The sequence below is a fragment of the Mobula birostris genome, chromosome 9 (genome assembly GCF_030028105.1).
Source record: "Mobula birostris isolate sMobBir1 chromosome 9, sMobBir1.hap1, whole genome shotgun sequence".
Lineage (NCBI taxonomy): Eukaryota > Metazoa > Chordata > Chondrichthyes > Myliobatiformes > Myliobatidae > Mobula > Mobula birostris.
The window spans coordinates 35,708,765-35,731,681 of record NC_092378.1 but is presented as its reverse complement, the minus strand read 5'-3'; the positions used below and the strand labels follow the sequence as shown (position 1 = coordinate 35,731,681).

Genomic DNA, 22,917 nt, shown 5'->3' with positions numbered 1-22,917 from the left:
CAAAGTGCGCAACCATGCACTTACCTACATTATATTCTATCTGCCACTTCTTTGCCGATTCTCCCAATCTGTCTAAGTCTTTCTGCAGACACCTTGCTTCAACACTACTTGCCCTTCCACTTAGTATCGTCATAACTTTCACAAAACCATCAATTCCTTTATTCAAATCATTAACAAACATTGTGAAAAGCAGTCCCAACACCGAGCCCTGTGGCACACACAGAGTCACTAGCAGACAACCAATTAAGGACCCCCTTGTTCCCACTCTTTACCTCCTGCCAGTCAGCCAGCTGTTACAAGAATTACTCCTTGTAATAATGAGGCACGGAGAGAATCTGTATTTACCAAAAAGCAACTTTTATTGTCTCAACTAAAAAGCATGTGGGTTCACAAACTAACACACACCCACTAGAATTCCCTGACCCTCCATGAACAGTCAATGAAGCAAAATGGTATTACCCAGGAAAGAAGTCTGTGCCGGCCAGGCTTCCCTCGTAGTCCCGGTCTCCACGTGTCCCTGGGGTCTTCCTTATCCGCAATGGTTGGTCTCTAGTTTCTGGAGAGTTATCACCGTTACATATTTGGAGCTCCTGACTCTTTTAGTGTTCCTCATCAGTTCAAGAATAGATCTCCATGCATTGGCTTAAGGTCACCTGATCTACCTCCCTATCATTGTCAAACAAAAGCACCCTGTTCTTTTGTTCTGGCTTTGACTCATTTAAAATTTCTACTATGTAAGTATCAAGTCCATATTTGGATTCCGTAACTTCCATAAAAATGTGACATTTTTACATTCCATTTAAATTCAGTTTTATTGATTTTCAAAAGTGAAGGTACAAACATTTCTTGATTTCAAAGATAAGTTCAGTAAGTTTTACAACACAAGTTTCATTTGTATATACATCAATCTCTTGTGTTCACACACACAAAATTATCAGAGCTCAAAAAGGCATTAATATGCAATTTATATATTGAAGCACTATCCCTTATTTTTAAGTTACAGAACACATCCGTATATAAATGTTATTGTTGGAAAGGATAAATTTCACCATTTCTATCGACTGCTGTGAAACCTAACCTAGGGATCCTCCTACTGGCAATATTCTACATGCATTTTCCATGCTTATATATTTTAAACAGTTGCCAGTATAAACATATATTGATTAATTAATGAATATCGTTCATGATAAAGTGCAAAAATAATATTGTTCTGTCTTGGGTCAGCATACCAGTCCAAGGCTGCTTTTCAGAAGCAACATCCCCCTATATTTACACATCTTCTGCAAGATTTGCTTTAACCTGAGGAAATAAGCAACTTGGACACCTGTGGATGCATTTTTGATACAATATTTTGTAATGTTACTGATAAAAGTTTACAAAAATCATCGGCAATAAAGATTAGAAATTAACCTCTTCTGGCTGTATGAATTCAGGCTTCTGACACTTGAAAATTTTATTGATTAGGATCTCAAACAAACAACTAACTGAAGTCAAGCAAATAGCTGATTTTAAATATCATGACTTTTTTGCATTACTGAGAAAAATAACTAAGTTTCATCATTTTCAAAGTAGATATACCATTGAAAGAAACCAAGCTCACACATTTCTGAGAACATCCATGCTGGAGATTAAATGTATGCAACACATTCAAACATCAAGACATGAAACTCAAGGCTTACATTCAAACAGAACACAATACTCTGTCAGAACTTATGGATTTTCCTTAATCTTAGAGCCACTGCTGAAAAAGATCCTTTTAAAAATGCCACCTTATCCATTATGCATCATGTTGGAATATCTTGGCAGCAATACAAATCTTCCTGTCAAATGATGTTGCAACACTAAGAACATTCATAAAGTCAGTTTCAAATTGTTTCCTGCCTTAAAAACAGTAAATGTAAGGAAATTTCAAAAAAACCAGAAACAAAAAAGTAATCACGGACATAAAAACATTGTCAAGACAACTCTGTACAATCTAAATGTGTTTGTAGGGTTTTATTCAATCTTGAGTGTTCCGACAAAGCTTTAAATTGTACAGATGTTGAACCTGGAATCTGAGAACTATTTTTGTATGAGATTTTGTTGACTATTTCTAACCACTTCTGACTATTTAATGCCACTTATGATTGTAATGTCCATGCGATACATAAAAAGGAGAAAATCAATACAAGTGTAAAATAACCAAGCACATCAAAATTGAGAGGGGATATTGCTGTTTTTGTTAGTTTATAAATCATTAACTTATTGCTGTGTATAGTATAATAAACAATAGTGGTAGAATATTTTAGTACTTGAATATTACCCCTTTCTGCAATGGAAGCACTTTTGATTTATTATTTAAACTTTCATCAATTTTGCAATATCAACAAGCACTAAATTTAAAACAGTTCAGTCCCCTTTAATTAACAATTAAGATATTCCATGAATCAAACAAGCAGAGTTGACAGGGTGAATGGCATAAAAATTGGCACACACATAACAGAAATCTAAATTTGCAAAATAAATGTTGCAATTGAATCCCTAAAACTGAAAATTACTGTAATAAAGTACCATTATTAAGAACTTAAAGGTACACCAAAGGACGCTTGGGCATTAGAAATTAATGATTGCATTGTGTTCGTCACATTTGTATAAAACAGGTACCTGATTTGTGTTTGGTTTAGCTTAATTTAAATGTAACAATTAATGAATTAATCATATTTTCAGAGTTAGGAAATTATACTTTCCTAAACTATTAGTACATCTAAAAAGCTCTTTTCATATTTTGTTGCTGACATTGGTTTGCTTTCTCTTTAAAAGAAATATATTAAAAAATCTGAAAAATGATAATGTACCATTGGCACAATAAAACATAATAAGCAAAAATACAAGAAAGGGCATGAATATTTTGTTGATTTGAATTGGTGCATAAATAACAGCAAAAGGGTAAAAACATTATTTGTTGAAAATTCATATTAAGAAACTGACAGAAGTTTAGTTGGGGAATATAGGTTCTTTAAGCTATGGAAAATTTTACTGAATGAAAACTAAATAGAATGTGAAATTTATCATCCAGTACATTAGGAAAGCATCTGTGTTAAATCTAAATATTAAAACCAAAGGAATAATGGAAAAGAATAGGATATGTATTCAAAACTGGATTCCTGCAGGAATCAAATGAGGTTAAAATTGAAAATGTTTACCAATTTACCTTAGAAATAAAACTGGACTACATAAACAATAAATTAGGAAAATCAATATTGTTGGATTTATATTTTTCTAACATCATATTATTCTAGTTTTTCTCACCAAGGTTATTGATGTTTCACAATCTACATTAATTTTCAGTCTGTTTTCTATAGTTAGGAGTCAAATGGTGAAAGATTGGAATGTCCATATATAAATTCATAAAAGGTACTTAGAAATTGTGTATTTCAAGAAAAGGCAGTTTGTAATGAATGTCATGAAAGTTTCAATAGAAAAGTACTATGCAACAAATGTATAGTTATGGCATACAACAGTTAAAAAAGTGCTCAAGCTCCAAACATGAAGCTGAATTACTATTATTTTGATAAAGCATTTGGCAGTACCATTTGATTTTCTACATGCAAATACACATACTAATTATAGATGTGTTTTTTTTTGTAATAGTTTTAATGGTGGCCAAAGTAAAATTGTGCTTTAGTGTTTCCAAGTATTTACATTTAATCATCAATAAGGGAATCACTGTACAATAGTCAACAATCATGAAGCACTTAGAAAGCCATCTTAGGCATTTCACAACTCCATAATAGTCTTTTTTAAATGTTCAGGGACTCATTTAAAAAATATTATTACTAGTAATAGCTTTTTTAAAATGAGTCCCTGAACAGTGAAAATAATCTGATTTCCAGAATTGTCAGGACCTCAAACTTATATAATTATAATTTAGACTTTCTGTTATTTTTGTGTGCTGATGTTTGAGTTGTAATTCATTTTAATGTCAATGTGAATTATACTGCATAAATATAAAATTAGCTTTAAATTTTATTTTAAAAATTGACTATGTAGTTAAGGATTATTTCACAGACTGATCCTATCTTCAAAAATTTGGCTAAAACATTTTATTTCATTTCCTTTATAAAATAACCTTTAGTTACAGCTTTTCTCCCAAGTGCAAAAATAATTTAACAGTTTGAATCTGATGTTAACCACCGAACTAAAAAATCCTGTACTAAATTTGCAGTTGATGGGTAGAACATAAAAATCATGGGTAGTCACCTTTAATAATTTAACTTTGATGAAGATTTTGTTTGGACACCTCAAGGCAGAGATTACACACTAATCTATTTACCAGAGGCATCCATAACCAACATGCTTTTCTACAAAATGTGATCAGTATTCTTTTGTGCTCTATGGTAATCTTAAATTGATTCTTTAATTAGAACTCAAATTCCTCCCCCCCTCCACTTCCACTAATGACCTGAAAGTTGAGAACTTTACACAATTTTGTAAATCGCTATTGCAAGAGAACACTATTTTCACTATTTCAAAATCAGGATGAACACCATAAATTTACAAAGATTTTGTATTAAGGGATGTACTTTATGGAATGAAATAACCATAAATGCATCACATAAAATGAAGGCATATGGATTTTTTTTAAATGGAGGGGTAGAGGTCTGAAGAACATTGAAATATCACTAGAGTATAGTTTTCAGTTGCAGGTCTGTCTGGAAGATTTTCATTGTTTGGAAATCGGTTTGGTAAAATTGTCAGATTATTAGTATAATAGATATCCTAATGTATGCAGTGTTCAGACATGTAATCCTTTGTAGTGGTTTTCTCCTTTTCTACACAATCAGAATCTGATTTATTATCACTGACTTATATGATGTGAAAATATAGAAGTATACAATGATAAAAATATTTCACCAATTGTTTAAAATTGTGAGTCCTTAAAATTTATTCACAAAGTTTCTGGCTATATAGTTTGAATTATTGAATATAAAAATTAGAAGATGTATATCAAATCTTTGAAAACAAAATGTTGCATGAAATACCAGTACTCTTTCATTCTGCGTTTTAATGAGTGCAGTGATTGATACTTATGGAAAATGATCCATTCAGTTTTGAGTTTCATAGTAAATTATTTGATTTTCATCTTGCTGAAACACAATTGATTAGGTTCAATATTTAGGGTAATGAAAATAGATACTTTAGCATTCTTGATAACTTACAGTCATTAACTATAGATTAGTTTATAACAAATCTTCCTTAATTACAAATATCTCAATTATACACTGGATTTATCAATTTAAAAATATACTGTAATCTTGATCAGATGAAATAAACTACATAGTCTCACAAGGCACACCAGCCAATCATGTTAAGCAAACCTGAGAAAAGCACTGAGTAACAATTCTTGGCTAATAAGTAATCCTTGCACTTATTATTCTTAGTAGTGCTTGAAGATTTATAACTTTGAACACTGGTGACAAGCTACATTATTTCTTAATACATATCCCTGTAAATTTCCTGTAGAAGTGGATGTAGAAAAGTGTCTGTCTCAGTCTTTTTAATCTTCTGGACAAGTTGGGCGTGCTCTGTAACCAGCTGGCGGAGATCAGCCATTTTCTGGAGAAGTTTGGGAAATAAGTAGATAGCATCAGGATGATTGCTGTGTAAATGGAGGCGAAGGGCTTGAACAATGCTCTCCTGCATCTGTTCAATCGGTGATATATTAACCAGACCTGGTCGATCTATCAAAAAAAACATTAAATATTTAATGCTAGACTCCTCATTTTATTTTATAGAGTACAGTATTATAAAACTTCAGCTTCAACTGAAAAGTTAATCTCTCCCCCCAGTCATAAAATGCTATAATAATAATAAATTATTTTTTTAACCTCATAGAAGTTCACAACTTCATACAGCCTAAAAATCCTCTGAGATCCCTGTGCACTTCCAATTTTGGCCTTACAGATGAGCCACTTGGTGACTATACTTTCAATTGCCTAAATACCAAATTCTGGAATTTCATCTATTAACCATTCTACCTCTTTAATTCTCTCCATTACAGCTACTGCCAAAGCAAGCCTTTGGTCATTTGTTTGAACATCTTAATATATGGTTTGATGTCATATTTTGTTTGATAGTGTTCTCACAAAGTGTTGGTGGCATTTTACTGGTTAGTAGAGTTACATAAATGCAAATTGTTGTTTGGTGCCCAAGCTAAGTTCACACCTCTCCCATCTCTGCTCAACTTCTGCTTAAACCATCATCCAAGGATTTTGTCAAATCCAGACTTAACTATTTCAATATTCTAATGTAAAATGTAAAACACAGAGATGTTGGAAATTTGAAATAAAATCTAATGTGCTATTCGCATTTTGTCATCATCCTAATGTTCCATGGGCCTACCTCTCATCTCATTGTAATTTTTATTAGAGATGTCGAAAATTTTACTCTTCATCTCTTGGGGCTGATTTACAACAGAGGATACAGCAAATTATTGATTGATCATTTAAGAGTTGGTATCGGAGAAGATTGTATCAACGACATAAAAGATCTTCTGATATCTTCCAAATGATACTCTCTGAGCATTCAAAGCTTCATTCATAACAAGGAAACATCCATAGGAGACAGTAATTCCCATATCTAACTGCATTGCAGGAAGTTCATTTGACTGGAAAATTCACATTTCAGTTCTCATAGGATGCTTCAATCTATTTTCAAGATCTCACAAGGATACTTCCAGGAGTAAGAATTGGGTATGAAGAGAAACTGGAGATGTTAAAGTTATTTCCCTAGGGATGTAGGAAAGTAACATGACCTGCTGTTAGTTTTCACTTTATAATGTTATTGGGTGGATGGCAGTAAACCCTTTTAATTAGTCAGTGAGACAATAAAGGCACACATAGAATCACTGCAGAATTACAGTACTGTACATATGATTTTTTATAGGACGATAATAGAATATGTAATTTTCATTCATGAATTTTTGTTAAAAATTATACATATGACGATAGTTAATTTTCAACAAAGACATATATTAAAACATCACGGGAAAATATAAAGAATAGATTAAATCAGATCATTCATGCACAGAAGACATGCATGCTTCTCTCATGGCCAACTGCTCTTTTTGCATAGTGATTCTATGATTCTAAATTTCAAGATTGTAAAGGCATTAATCATGAAATATGTAACTTACTATTGAGTGAAATAAAATAATCCTGTAAATATCGATGGTGGTTAAAAGACTAAATGTATATTTAATTGGCAGGAATCCATGGATGAAATTTCTTTTATTAACCAATTTGAGAAAACTTATTTCTATTGTGTTTTTAATCTTAATGAGGTGGTTATTCATGTCGGGGACTAAACTGTAACTTATAGCCAAAATTACACACAACTGTTACACATATTACAGAGACCGACTACCATTTAAATCTCATCATCCCCATCTCGTGTGGTGCATCAGAAAGTAGCATAATCAAGAAATTTTTATGAACAGATAAACCCTTACAAATGCAAATACATTACTTAAATACAACATTAAAAATTAAAATATAAAATTTTAATACCCACGTGACAGTGAGTATAGGAATAGAATGAGGTGGAGCATAAATGCGTGGCTGAGGGATTGGAGCAGGGGGCAGGGATTCAGATTTCTGGATCATTGGAACTCTTCTGGGGCAGGTGTGACCTGTACAAAAAGGACGGGTTGCACTTGAATCTGAGGGGGGCCAATATCCTGGCAGGGAGGTTTGCTAAGGGTATTGGGGAGAGTTTAAACTAGAATTGCGGGGGGGTGGGAACCGAACTGAAGTGACGGAGGAAAGGGAGGTTAGCTCATAAATAGAGAAAGCTTGGAGACAGTGTGAAAGGGAGGATAGGTAGGTGATAGAGAAGGGACGCACTCAGACCGATGGTTGTGATGTGTCTATTTTAAAGCGAAGAGTATTATGAATAAAGCGGATGAGCTTAGAGTGTGGATCAGCACTTGGAGCTATGATGTTGTGGCTATTACAGACACTTGGATGGTGCAGGGGCAGGAATGGCTTTAGATGTTTCAGAAAGGAGAGGGAGGGAGGGAGGCAAAAGAGGTGGGGGTGTGGCACTGTTGATCAGAGATAGTGTCACGGCTGCAGAAAAGTAGGAAGCCATGAAGGGGTTGTCTATGGAGTCTCTGTGGGTGGAAGTTAGGAATAGGAAAGGGTCAATAACTCTACTGGGTATTTTTTATAGACCACCCAATAGTAGCAGGGATATCAAGCAGCAGATAGAGAGACAGGTTCCGGAAAGGAGTAATAATAACAGGGTTATTGTGGTGAGAGATATTAATTTCCCAAATATTGATTAGCATCTCCCTAGAGTGAGTGGTTTAGATGGGGTGGAGTTTGTTAGGTGTGTTCAGGAAGATTCCATGATACAATATGTAGATAAGCCTACAAGAGGAGAGGCTGTACTTGAGCTGGTATTGGGAAATGAACTTGGTCAGGTGTCAGGTCTCTCAGTGGGAGAGCATTTTGGAGATAGTGATCACAATTCTATCTCATTTACGATAGCATTGGAGAGGGATAGGAACAGACAAGTTAGGGAAATATTTAATTGAAGTACGGGAAATATGAGGCTATTCGGCAGGAACTTGGAAGCATACAATGGAAACAGATGTTCTCAGGGAAATGTACGGAAGAAATGTGGCAAATGTTCAGGGGATATTTACTTGGGGTTCTGCGCAGGTACGTTCCAATGAGACAGAGAAAGGATGGTAGGGTACAGGAACCATGGTGTACAAAGGCTGTTGTAAATCTAGTCAAGAAGAAAAGAAGAGCTTATGAAAGATTCAAAAAACTAGGTAATGATAGAGATCTAGAAGATTATAAGGCTAGCAGGAAGGAGCTTAAGAATGAAATTAGGAGAGCCAGAAGGGGCCGTGAGAAGGGTTTCACGGACAGGATTAAGGAAAATCCCAAGGAATTCTACAAGTATGTGAAAAGCAAGAGGATAAGACGTAAGAGAATAGGACCAATCAGGTGTGACAGTGGAAAAGTGTGTATGGAACTGGAGGAGATGGTAGAGGGACTTAAGGAATACTTTGCTTCAGTATTCACTATGGAAAAGGATCTTGGCAATTGTAGGGATGACTTGCAGTGGACTGAAAAGCTTGAGAATGTAGATAATAAGAAAGAGGTTGTGCTGGAGCTTTTGGAAAGCATCAAGTTGGATAAGTCACCGGGACCGGACGGGATGTACCCCAGGCTACTGTGGGAAGCGAGGGAGGAGATTGTTGAGCCTTTGGTGATGATCTTTGCATCAATGACCATGGGAAAGTTTCTGGAGGATTGGAGGGTTGCGGATGTTGTTCCCTTATTCAAGAAAGGGACTAGGGGTAGCCCAGGAAATTATAGACCAGTGAGTCTTACTTCAGTGGTTAGTAAGTTGATGGAGAAGATCCTAGGAGACAGGATTTATGAACATTTGGAGAGGCATAATATGATTAGGAATAGTCAGCATGGTTTTGTGAAAGGCAGGTCGTGCCTTACGAGACTGATTGAATTTATTGAGGATGTGACTAAACACACTGATAAAGGTAGAGCAGTAGGTGTAGTGTATATAGATTTCAGCAAGGCATTTGACAAGGTACCCCATGCAAAGCTTATTGAGAAAGTAAGGAGGCATGGCATCCAAGGGGACATTGCTTTGTGGATCCAGAACTGGATTGCCCACAGAAGGCAAAGAGTGGTTGTAGACTGGTCATATTCTGCATGGAGGCCGGTGACCAGTGGTGTGCCTCAGGGATCTGTTCTGGGACCCCTACTCTTTGTGATTATTATAAATGGATGAAGAAGTGGAGGGATGGATTAGTAAATTTGCTGATGACAAAAAGCTTGGGGGTGTTGTGGATAGTGTGGAGGTAACTTTGAAGGTATGAGACGTGAATTAGCTAAGATAGACTGGCAAATGACACTTAAAGGATTGACGGTGGATATGCAATGGCAAGCATTTAAAGGTTGCATGGATGAACTACAACAATTGTTCATCCCAGTTTGGCAAAAGAATAAATCAAGGAAGGTAGTGCACCCGTGGCTGACAAGAGAAATTAGGGATAGTATCAATTCCAAAGAAGAAGCATACAAATTAGCCAGAGAAAGTGGCTCACCTGAGGACTGGGAGAAATTCAGAGTTCAGCAGAGGAGGATAAAGGGCTTAATTAGGAAGGGGAAAAAAGATTATGAGAGAAAACTGGCAGGAAACATAAAAACGGACTGTAAAAGCTTTTATAGATATGTAAAAAGGAAAAGACTGGTAAAGACAAATGTAGGTCCCCTGCAGACAGAAACAGGTGAATTGATTATGGGGAGCAAGGACATGGCAGACCAATTGAATAATTACTTTGGTTCTGTCTTCACTAAGGAGGACATAAATAATCTTCCAGAAATAGTAGGGGACAGAGGGTCCAGTGAGATGGAGGAACTGAGCGAAATACATGTTAGTAGGGAAGTGGTGTTAGGTAAATTGAAGGGATTGAAGGCAGATAAATCCCCAGGGCCAGATGGTCTGCATCCCAGGGTGCTTAAGGAAGTAGCCCAAGAAATAGTGGATGCATTAGTGATAATTTTTCAAAACTCGTTAGATTCTGGACTAGTTCCTGAGGATTGGAGGGTGGCTAATGTAACTCCACTTTTTAAAAAAGGAGGGAGAGAGAAACCGGGGAATTATAGACCGGTTAGCCTAACGTCAGTGGTGGGGAAACTGCTGAGTCAGTTATCAAGGATGTGATAACAGCACATTTGGAAAGCGGTGAAATGATCGGACAAAGTCAGCATGGATTTGTGAAAGGAAAACCATGTCTGATGAATCTCATAGAATTTTTTGAGGATGTAACTAGTAGAGTGGATAGGGGAGAACCAGTGGATGTGGTATATTTGGATTTTCAGAAGGCTTTTGACAAGGTCCCACACAGGAGATTAGTGTGCAAACTTAAAGCACATGGTATTGGGGGTAAGGTATTGGTGTGGGTGGAGAGTTGGTTAGCAGACAGGAAGCAAAGAGTGGGAATAAACGGGACCTTTTCAGAATGGCAGGCGGTGACTAGTGGGGTACCGCAAGGCTCAGTGCTGGGACCCCAGTTGTTTACAATATATATTAATGACTTGGATGAGGGAATTAAATGCAGCATCTCCAAGTTTGCGGATGACACGAAGCTGGGTGGCAGTGTTAGCTGTGAGGAGGATGCTAAGAGGATGCAGGGTGACTTGGATAGGTTGGGTGAGTGGGCAAATTCATGGCAGATGCAATTTAATGTGGATAAATGTGAAGTTATCCACTTTGGTGGCAAAAATAGGAAAACAGATTATTATCTGAATGGTGGCCGATTAGGAAAAGGGGAGGTGCAACGAGACCTGGGTGTCATTATACACCAGTCATTGAAAGTGGGCATGCAGGTACAGCAGGCGGTGAAAAAGGCGAATGGTATGCTGGCATTTATAGCGAGAGGATTCGAGTACAGGAGCAGGGAGGTACTACTGCAGTTGTACAAGGCCTTGGTGAGACCACACCTGGAGTATTGTGTGCAGTTTTGGTCCCCTAATCTGAGGAAAGACATCCTTGCCATAGAGGGAGTACAAAGAAGGTTCACCAGATTGATTCCTGGGATGGCAGGACTTTCATATGAAGAAAGACTGGATGAACTGGGCTTGTACTCGTTGGAATTTAGAAGATTGAGGGGGGATCTGATTGAAACGTATAAGATCCTAAAGGGATTGGACAGGCTAGATGCAGGAAGATTGTTCCCGATGTTGGGGAAGTCCAGAATGAGGGGTCACAGTTTGAGGATAGAGGGGAAGCCTTTTAGGACCGAGATTAGGAAAAACTTCTTCACATAGAGAGTGGTGAATCTGTGGACTTCTCTGCCACAGGAAACAGTTGAGGCCAGTTCATTGGCTATATTTAAGAGGGAGTTAGATATGGCCCTTGTGGCTACGGGGGTCAGGGGGTATGGAGGGAAGGCTGGGGCGGGGTTCTGAGTTGGATGATCAGCCATGATCATAATAAATGGCGGTGCAGGCTCAAAGGGCCGAATGGCCTACTCCTGCACCTATTTTCTATGTTTCTATGTTTCTATGTCAGAGGTTATAGCGGGACATTGATAGGATGCAAAACTGGGCTGAGAAGTGGCAGATGGAATTCAACCCAGATAAGTGTGAGGTGGTTCATTTTGGTAGGTCAAATATGATGGCAGAATATAGCATTAATGGCAAGACTCTTGGCAGTGTGGAGGATCAGAGGAATCTTGGGGTCTGAGTCCATATTACACTGAAAGCTGCTACGAAGGTTGACTGTATGGTTAAGAAGGCATATGGAGCATTGGCCTTCATTAATCGTGGGATTGTGTTTAAGAGACAAGAGGTGATGTTGCAGCTATATAGGACCCTGGTCAGACCCCACTTGGAGTACTGTGCTCAATTCTGGTCGCCTCACTACAGTAAGGACGTGGAAACCATAGAAAGAGTGCAGTGGAGTTTTACAAGGATGTTGCCTGGATGGGGGAGCATGCCTTATGAGAATAGGTTGAATGAACTCGGCCTTTTCTCCTTGGAGCGACGGAGGACGAGAGGTGACCTGAAAGAGGTGTACAAGATAATGAGATGCATTGATCATGTGGATAGTCAGAGGCTTTTTCCCAAGGCTGAAATGGCTAGCATGAGAGGGCAGAGTTTTAAATTGCTTAGTAGATACATAGGAGATATCAGGGGTAAGTTTTTAAAGCAGAGAGTGGTGAGTGCGTGGAATGGGCTGCCAGTGGCAGTGGTGGAGGCGGAAAATATAGGGTCTTTTAAGCGACTCCTGGATGGACACATGGAGCTTAGAAATATAGAGGGCTATGGGTAAGCCTAGTTAGTTCTAAGGTAAGGACATGTTCGGCATCGCTTTGTGGGCTGAAGGGCCTGTATTGTGCTGTAGGTTTTCTATGTTTCTAAAATCATTCAACTGACTTTCATGCAAATTGTACATGCTATATATTACTCAGGATATGTAATTCCCTGTGATTTTAATGTGGTTTGTTTATTAACATTGAATTATATGAAAAGAAATACACATTTCACTATGGATATATCTTTTGAAAAATGTATTTAAAAAACAATTTGGGCATTTCGCATGCTTTCTGCCTCCTTCGACACAACCAGTTTCAGCCTGGCCTTTCTGATCACAGGCATTACTGATCTCTCCCCCAACAACTGTTAAATCCTATCTACTGATTGTCAAGCTACTGAATTGCCAAGCATTCACCCCTTCTGATTTTCAGGAAATGTCTTACAAGAATAGAAGACAAAGGAGAAGTCCATATTATCACTCAAGTCTGCTTTGTCATAGACTAAGATGGCTGATCTGATCTTGGCCTTAGCTCTACTTTCATTTTGACTTTCCATCATCCTTGTCATCCATGTCATCCTACTGCCTCCATAGCTCCTGAGTAGAGAACTTCAAAGATTCATAACCATCATGAAAACTCCGTCATCTACGTTTTAAAAAGGAATTCCTTATTTTGAAGCTTTGCTCTGCAGTTCTAGGTTTCCCATGAAGAGAAATGTTCCCTCAGAATCTTGAAGTTTTCAGTAACATTACCTTTCATTCTTCTGAACAATTAGTTAAAAATTAAAAAGCAGTCTTTCTTCACTGGACAACCCTTTCATCTCAGAGATGAATCTTCTGAACTTTCTCTGAACTAACTTGATAACTAAGTATACTTACCAGGTGGGGCCTCTTGACTACAATATACTTGGTCCTTCAAAATCATTAACAGAACTGTAAATAGTTGAGGATTTAGCAGTGTCCTGTTTCACAACTCATCATCCTGAAAATGACTATCTTGACTCTGTTTTCTGCTCATTCGCCAGCCCTCTAGCCATACTAACATGCTACCCACAATGCTTATATCTCTGACATTATGCAATGTTCTTCTGTTAGAAACCATAGAAAAACTACAGCACAGAAAGAGGCCTTTTGGCCCTTCCTGGCTGTGCCGAACCATTTTCTGCCTAGTCCCACTGACCTGCACACGGACCATATCCCTCCATACACCTCCCATCCATGTATCTGTCCCATTTATTCTTAAATGTTAAAAAAGAACCCACATTTACCACCTCGTCTGGCAGCTCATTCCACACTCCCACCACTCTCTGTGTGAAGAAGCCCTCCCTAATGTTCCCTTTAAACTTTTCCCCCTTCACTCTTAACCCATGTCCTCTGGTTTTTTTCTCCCCTTGCCTCAGTGGAAAAAGCCTGCTTGCACTCACTCTATCTATACCCATCATAATTTTATATACCTCTATCAAATCTCCCCTCATTCTTCTACGTTCCAGGGAATAAAGTCCTAACCTATTCAACCTTTCTCTGTATCTGAGTTTGTCAAGTCCTGGCAATATCCTTGTAAACCTTCTCTGCACTCTTTCAACCTTATTTATATCCTTCCTGTAATTTGGTGACCAAAACTGAACACAATACTCCAGATTCGGCCTCACCAATGCTTTATACAACCTCATTATAACATTCCAACTCTTCTACTCAATACTTTGATTAATAAAGGCCAATGTACCGAAAGCTCTCTTTACGACCCTATCTACCTGTGACGCCACTTTTAGGGAATTTTGTATCTGTATTCCCAGATCCCTCTGTTCTACTGCACTCCTCAGTGCCTTACCATTTACCCTGTACCTTGGTTTGTCCTTCCAAAGTGCAATACCTCACACTTGTCTGTATTAAACTCCATCTGCCATTTTTCAGCCCATTTTTCCAGCTGGTCCAAATCCCTCTGCAAGCTTTGAAAACCTTCCTCACTGTCCACTACACCTCCAATCTTTCATCATCAAATTTGCTGATCCAGTTTACCACATTATCATCCAGATCATTGATATAGAAGACAAATAACAATGGACCCAGCACTGATCCCTGTGGTACATCACTAGTCACAGGCCTCCACTCTGAGAAGCAATCCTCTACCACCACTCTTTGGCTTCTTCCATTGAGCCAATGTCTAATCCAATTTACCACCTCTCCATGTATACCCAGCGACTGAATTTTCCTAACTAACCTCCCATGCAGGACCTTGTCAAAGGCCTTACTGAAGTCCATGTAGACAACATCCACTGCCTTCCCTTCATCCACTTTGCTGGTAACCTCCTTGAAAAACTCCAATAGATTGGGACGGGTTGTTCTCTGGCAAAGATGTGATTGGTAGGTGGGAAGCCTTCAAAGGGGAAATTTTGAGAGTGCAGAGTTTGTATGTTCCTGTCAGGATCAAAGGCAAATTGAATAGGAATAAGGAACCTTGGTTCTCAAGGGATATTGCAACTCTGATAAAGAAGAAGAGGGAGTTGTATGAAATGTATAGGAAACAGGGGGTAAATCAGATGCTTGAGGAGTATAAGAAGTGCAAGAAAATACTTAAGAAAGAAATCAAGAGGGCAAAAAGAAGACATGAGGTTGCCTTGGCAGTCAAAGTGAAGGATAATCCAAAGAGCTTTTACAAGTATATTAAGAGCAAAAGAATTGTAAGGGATAAAATTGGTCCTCTTGAAGATCAGAGTGGTCGGCTTTGTGCGGAACCAAAGGAAATGGGGGAGATCTTAAATAGGTTTTTTGCGTCTGTATTTGCTAAGGAAGTTGGCATGAAATCTATGGAATTGAGGGAATCAAGTAGTGAGACCATGGTAACTGTACAGATTGAAAAGGAGGAGGTGCTTGCTGTCTTGAGGCAAATTAAAGTGGATAAATCCCCGGGACCTGACAGAGTGTTCCCTCGGACCTTGAAGGAGACTAGTGTTGAAATTGCGGGGGCCCTGGCAGAAATACTTAAAATGTCGCTGTCTACGGGTGAAGTGCCGGAGGATTGGAGAGTGGCTCATGTTGTTCCGTTGTTTAAAAAAGGATCGAAAAGTAATCCGGGAAATCATAGGCCGGTGAGTTTAACGTCAGTAGTAGGTAAGTTATTGGAGGGAGTACTAAGAGACAGAATCTACAAGCATTTGGATAGACAGAGACCTATTAGGGAGAGTCAACATGGCTTTGTGTGTGGTAGGTCATGTTTGACCAATCTGTTGGAGTTTTTCGAGGAGGTTACCAGGAAAGTGGATGAAGTGGATATTGTCTACATGGACTTCAGTAAGGCCTTTGACAAGGTCCCGCATGGGAGGTTAGTTAGGAAAATTCAGTCGCTAGGTATACATGGAGAGGTGGTAAACTGGATTAGACATTGGTTCGATGGAAGAAGCCAGAGAGTGGTGGTAGAGAATTGCTTCTCTGAGTGGAGGCCTGTGACTAGTGGTGTGCCACAGGGATTAGTGCTGGGTCCATTGTTATTTGTCATCTATATCAATGATCTGGATGATAATGTGGTAAATTGGATCAGCAAGTTTGCTGATGATACAAAGATTGGAGGTGTAGTAGACAGTGAGGAAGGTTTTCAGAGCCTGCAGAGGGACTTGGACCAGCTGGAAAAATGGGCTGAAAAATGGCAGATGGAGTTTAATACTGACAAGTGTGAGGTATTGCACGTTGGAAGGACAAACCAAGGTAGAACATACAGGGTTAATGGTAAGGCACTGAGGAGTGCAGTGGAACAGAGGGATCTGGGAATACAGATACAAAATTCCCTAAAAGTGTCGTCATAGGTAGATAGGGTCGTAAAGAGAGCTTTTGGTACATTGGCCTTTATTAATCAAAGTATTGAGTATAAGAGCTGGAATGTTATGATGAGGTTGTATAAGGCATTGGTGAGGCCGAATCTGGAGTATTGTGTTCAGTTTTGGTCACCAAATTACAGGAAGGATATAAATAAGGTTGAAAGAGTGCAGAGAAGGTTTACAAGGATGTTGCCGGGACTTGAGAAACTCAGTTACAGAGAAAGGTTGAATAGGTTAGGACTTTATTCCCTGGAGCGTAGAAGAATGAGGGGAGATTTGATAGAGGTATATAAAATTATGATGGGTATAGATAGAGTGAAGGCAAGCAGGCTTTTTCCACTGAGGCAAGGGGAGAAAAAAACCAGAGGACATGGGTAAAGGGTGAAGGGGGAAAAGTTTAAAGGGAACATTAGGGGGGGCTTCTTCACACAGAGAGTGGTGGGAGTATGGAATGAGCTGCCAGACGAGGTGGTAAATGCGGGTTCTTTTTTAACATTTAGGAATAAATTGGGCAGATACATGGATGGGAGGTGCATGGAGGGATATGGTCCGTGTGCAGGTCAGTGGGACTAGGCAGAAAATAGTTCGGCACAGCCAAGAAGGGCCAAAGGGCCTGTTTCTGTGCTGTAGTTTCTATGGTTCTATGGTTATGGTTCTAGATTGGTCAAACATGACCTACCATGCACAAAGCCATGTTGACTCTCCCTAATAGGTCTCTGTCTATCCAAATGCTTGTAGATTCTGTCTCTTAGTACTCCCTCCAATAACTTACCCACTACCGACGTCAAACTTACCAGCCTATAATTTCCTGGATTACTTTTCGATTCTTTTTTTAACAACGGAACAACATGAGCCATTCTCCAATCCTCTGGGCCTCACCCGTAGACATTGACATCTTAAATATATCTGCGAGGGCCCCTGCGATTTCAACACTAGTCTCTTTCAAGGTCCGAGGGAATACCCTGTCAGGTCCTGGGAATTTATCCACTTTAATTTGCCTCAAGATAGCAAACACCTTCTCCTTTTCAATCTGTACAGTTTCCATGATCTCACTACTTGTTTCCCTTAATTCCATAGACTTCATGCCAGTTTCCTTAGTAAATACAGACGCAAAAAACCCATTTAAGATCTCCCCCATTTCTTTTGGTTCCGCACATAGCCAACCATCTGATCTTCAAGAGGACAATTTTATCCCTTACAATCCTTTTACTCTTAATATCTTATTAACCATGCTTATTAGAATATATAGTTCTAATTCAAAATAATTTTATGATTTTGATTGATTGCATTATGGTTTCCTTTATATACAACTATGATCTTCCCTAATGTATCCATTGATATTTTCCCACCACCGGTGCTTTCCCTTGTCTGCATGTCCATTTTCCTACCGTTAGACCGAGGGGCAAATTAAAAAAATGGATGAGACATTCTTGCTGTCAAAATTGACAGGAATTCTGTTCATGCCCTGAATTCAATTATGCTGGAAACTGAGGTTCAATCCTGCAGCTAGTTGAAACCAAATATTTAAAAAATGTAAGTATACTTCTGAACAAATTGGATAGAGTAATATTGTACGGAAAGATGTATTTGTTATGATCAGCAACTCAGAAAATTAAGGAAAATACAAACAATTATTTTAAACAATGCTACCATCTTTTCAATGCAATTAGATGAATAAAACTGTTAAATTTGTGCTCCCTTCACAGTGCTACCTTTAACTAACAGAGAGATAACTTTGCTTGTGTAGCTGAAGAACATTATTGCAAACTACCGCTATACAATAAGCTCAGGTTTAATGGAAAGCACTTCATTTCCAGATTTCTACTATTCATGTTTGGAATGGTGAAAAATGCTTTACCATCTGCTTTGCATTCTGAGATTGCAATACTGATGCAATGTCTGTGAAGAAACAAATGAGACTCAACATAGATTCTTCTACTGTTAGGATTATTAACATTTTCTTTTCTGTTAAATCCAATATACTGAACACTTTCTACAGGTTAAAGAAGCAGTGTTTGGCAAAATGATACTTCTGTTGGTCATTCTTACCTCCAGACAGAATTATGGCAGCCACAAAGAGAGCCAAGTCACTGTCATCCAATTCTAATGCATTGAACTTCATGGCAAATTCAAACTTGGGCTCCATTATTTCATTAAAAGGTTTTCGCAAGCTTTTCAAAAATTCTCGAGTCATAAAACCATTCCCGTAGGCCACCAGCAGCCCATCTTTGTTCATAACTGATGCCAACATGGCAAACATGGCCTCATAAACTCCGTATTTTAATAAGGTCACTTGATCATTGAGATCAAGGCTTACAAATTCAGGAATACATTTTGCAAATTCCGTCAGTTCTCTTACTGTTTCCACTGAGGTACACTGACAGCGATGAAAGATTCTAACTTCAGCTTCTTTATTCTGGATGCCATTTACTGCTTGCTTTGATACTAAATTCTCTTCAGCAAGGCGTAATGTCTCCATGTCATGAATGACAAAAGGCTGAAAATATATTATTAAAGACTTATTGAACATCACAACCTTCTTCTGTATCAAATTCTCAAAAGAAAATACATTTAAGTACTTTTTAGAGCAAATACAGCTATCTTTGCAGAAGAATCTAGGTAAGTATAAAACAGGTTATATATCAGATATATAGATGTTCTGAGCAGCAGTGCCAGGTGCTGAATAGGATATTTTGATTTTAAACAGAATCACAAACTAACTTGTTTTTTTAAGATAAATTAGTGCATTTACTAATCTTGGACATACTGAAAAAAGAAGGAACAATTCATCAATAATGAATCTATTTGTTCATTCCATAAACACATCTCTTACAGCAGCACTTACAACAAAGAACAGATGAAAAAAAGAAAAGGACCATCAGGTTTATCAATTGCCTCAATATTAATTAAGTAGTTTATGAAAATCAACTAACAAGGAAGAGGAGAATCTGCATGTTCATTTCGGGAAAATAATATCCAGACAATGAAAGCAATTTAAATGTTGTAGACAAATTATACTCAAAGCAAATCAGAATAAATTAAAACTATAGTGGAATGACAAAACGTGTCACTAAAAAGTTGATTTTTTCTGAATTAACATTTTTGAATGTATGTTGAGCTTTTGTACTTAATTCATTTCAAATTGTGATCGGAGGCCAAACATTTGTAATATTTTCCATGCTACTGAACATTCAAGAACAAAACTATAATGAGCTACAGTGGTGTCATTATTTTAACACTGATTAAGAATTGCACTCTACATCTCATTTTCTTCACATTGTAGGCTTAGGATAGCAAGTTGATAGGCAACAACAAAAGAAAGGTAGCTGGGAAGAGTAACAATACAACGTCTTTGGAACATTTAAGATGATGATCATGACAATGAAATTATACCATATACCAAGCTATATTCTTTTCCTTAATCTCACCTCTTCTTCATCTGTCTTCTATATGCTGCGCAGATTTCTAGATTCTCATCTCCATCAATTCCAATTCAGTTGGGTGATTACCATAATTGATATCAGCAACAAAATGCCACAGTTTTAATATCATAGGACAGCAATCCAAAGAATGTCCTCTCAGAATTGTTTAGCATCTCCTGAAAAGGTGGGATGGAAATGCATCCCATAATAAACTAGAAGGGAGTAGACAGGTTCTTGAGGATGACAAACTTAGTGGATAATGGACAAAAAGGATGCAGGAATGAGAAACAAAACTCAAAACCAAAAAGCAAGATATTGCACATTGGAAGAGTAGGTAAAGTCACAGGATAGAAAGTGAGCACCAGAGTTACAGTATATCAATGAGCCAAATCCTTACATGCTATTTCTTGTTAAATTAGAGGAGAACAATCACAATGACTTACCGGAACATTAGCTTTGCCTGTCAAAATAGCTCTGGCTTTGGTCTTATTCATGTTAAAATTCTTTAGGTAAGCCTCATACATATGTTTGGCAAGAGATACAAGATCAGCCATCTGCGAATTCTGTACATCTTGCTCTAGTATTAGGATCTCTGCTTTTAACTTCTCCTTTTCAGATTGTGGCATTCGACCAAAACGAATAGCTGTGCAGGGAGGAGGAAAAAATAACTTCAATTGCCCTTCCCATCATTCATGCAGCAATTATTCTACTTTATTGCCCTCTTCAGCTGATGATGTCAATACCCCACCTCCCTTTAACTTGGTTAATACCATCATTGTTCTCCCTCATTTTTGCTTTTTGTTCATGCTATTATTCTTACCGGCAGCATACCTTCTTCCCTTTCAGTGCATGCTGCCAGATTTTACCCCTTCCACCTCTTTAGTTGATACTGCTGATTTTATGGCCATTTATTTTGCCACACTCCTCTCCTTTACTGAGGTCCATTCCAGATGATTTATCCTTCCTCAAATTCAAATCCACACTCCCAACCCTTCTCCTTCACAGTTCCTTATTTTCCTCTTCTTCTCCATCGAATCTAAGCTCTTGCACCACCCCCATCATCATTTCTTGGCTTCTGGATGAGAACAGCAGCAGCAAATTCCATGGCTGACAGTAATCTACACAGGCAAATGGATAATATCCAGAAAATGGATTATAAATTAGTTCAAGGAAAAGGACAAATTTCTAAGATGTAGGCAATTTAGGTTAAGACTGTATCAAATTGCAATAACATGAAGCACTAAAGACCTTTATTAAAACCTGGATGCTGACTGATATCTTTTACTGCAAGTTAAATAATATGTTGTCTGATTAAGGACTATAGGATTACACTTCTTTGGGGAAAAAGTTAACAGTGAATGTAAACTAGTGTGAAAGTATAGATATAAAGTATAGATATGTAGTGCTTTTGTTTGCTAAATAAGTAGATTCTTCTATAATGCAACTGAAATAAATTTAAGCACTGTCTTGCATAAAAACATCACAAAACTTGTTAAAATTTTATTCATGAATTTCTCAGTGGGCATCTATATGCACTTTTAAATTTGTGTATGTCATATTTAGAGGTGAGAGGCACTGCTTAACCAATAGAAAGGTATGAAACATGGTAAAGGAGTGAAATGATTCGGTTGTACATAGATTGGTGATTGTAAACAGTTAATCAATAATTTCCATAAAGTATACGAGCAGCAGTCTTCAAAAATTTGATGGCAATAAATGCAGAACAAATATGGATATGAAATGTGGGAAGGAAATGAGGTGTTTGGGCAGATATTGAGAAAAGATGAGGGGTAAATGTGGAGGGGGGAAGATTAAAGACGCATTTATAAACAGAAGCCGGATTAAAAAGAAAATAACCAAGAAAATAACACAAGGTATGGCAAGTAAAATAATGGAGAACTGTAATAAAACATAGACCAATACTAAAAAAAAGACATTTATATTAGAGGATCATATTAAAGCCACAGATGGGGTAAAATGAAAGATAGACTTATATTTCTGTTAAGAAGATAGGACTAGGAGATCGATAGAGAAAGAGATAAAACAGAGAAGAAGAGGTTAGATTGAACTATATTGAGAAATACCCTAAAATGAAGTCCAAGTAACTAAATAACTCCTTAGCCTTCTTCCAACAGCCAGAATTGCAAGAAGGTAACTGGCTGATATGATTTCTATTTTTTTCCTTTAAGGGACTCACTCTAACTTGCTGCGTTCACCAGCAACCTTGATGTGTGTTGCAATTAAAAGGTTGGAAATGTCAAATGCTAGATGGGTTGTCAAATATTGAGAGAGGAAAGGTTAAATAAGATTTGTGAATCAAAGTTTTTTTATACAGAGAGTGGTCGATGCTTAGGAAGTGCTGTCAGGGGAGACAGTACAAGCAGATACAACAGCAATGTTTAAAAGACAGTTAGACAGACGTATGAACAAGCAGGGAATAGAGGGATGCACAAAATGTGTAGGTAGATTAGTAAAACTAGAATCATGGTTGGCCAAAGGGCCTGTTCCCTGACCACAACTTTGGGATAAGGGAAACCATTCAAGTTCAGAGAGTAAAATTGAATGCTGTAAGGATAGGGAATATTATAATCAAGAAAATAGATAATGTTCTGCAACCACAAGAATGAGTCATGAAGCCTAAGCAACACACACAAAATTCTGGAAGAGCTCAGCAGGCCAGGCAGCATCTACGGAAAAGAGTACAGTCGACGTTTCAGGCCGAGACCTATCATCAGAACTCTGTTGAAGGGTCTCGGCCTGAAATATCAACCGTACTCTTTTCCATAGATGCTGCCTGGCCTGCTGAGTTCCTCCAGCATTTTGTGTGTGTTGTTTGGATTTCCAGC

At 37.9% G+C, this 22,917-nt stretch overlaps 1 protein-coding gene across 6 annotated transcripts in view; it reads right to left on the bottom strand.

The window, feature by feature from the left end:
- Positions 1–799: 799 nt before the first annotated feature.
- LOC140202665 (peroxisome proliferator-activated receptor alpha-like) overlaps positions 800–22,917 on the bottom strand; it is a 74,270-nt gene continuing 52,152 nt past the window's right edge. For 5 of the 6 annotated variants that reach the window (XM_072267798.1, XM_072267799.1, XM_072267797.1 and 2 more), the window contains 3 exons: positions 20,515–20,714; positions 18,699–19,146; positions 800–5,720 (listed from right to left, as the gene is read on the bottom strand). In XM_072267798.1, coding sequence (XP_072123899.1) covers positions 5,473–5,720; positions 18,699–19,146; positions 20,515–20,714 — 896 coding nt within the window. In that variant the 3' untranslated portion in view covers positions 800–5,472. The remainder of the gene's footprint in view (positions 5,721–18,698; positions 19,147–20,514; positions 20,715–22,917) is intronic. The other variant, XM_072267802.1, reaches the window with a different exon arrangement.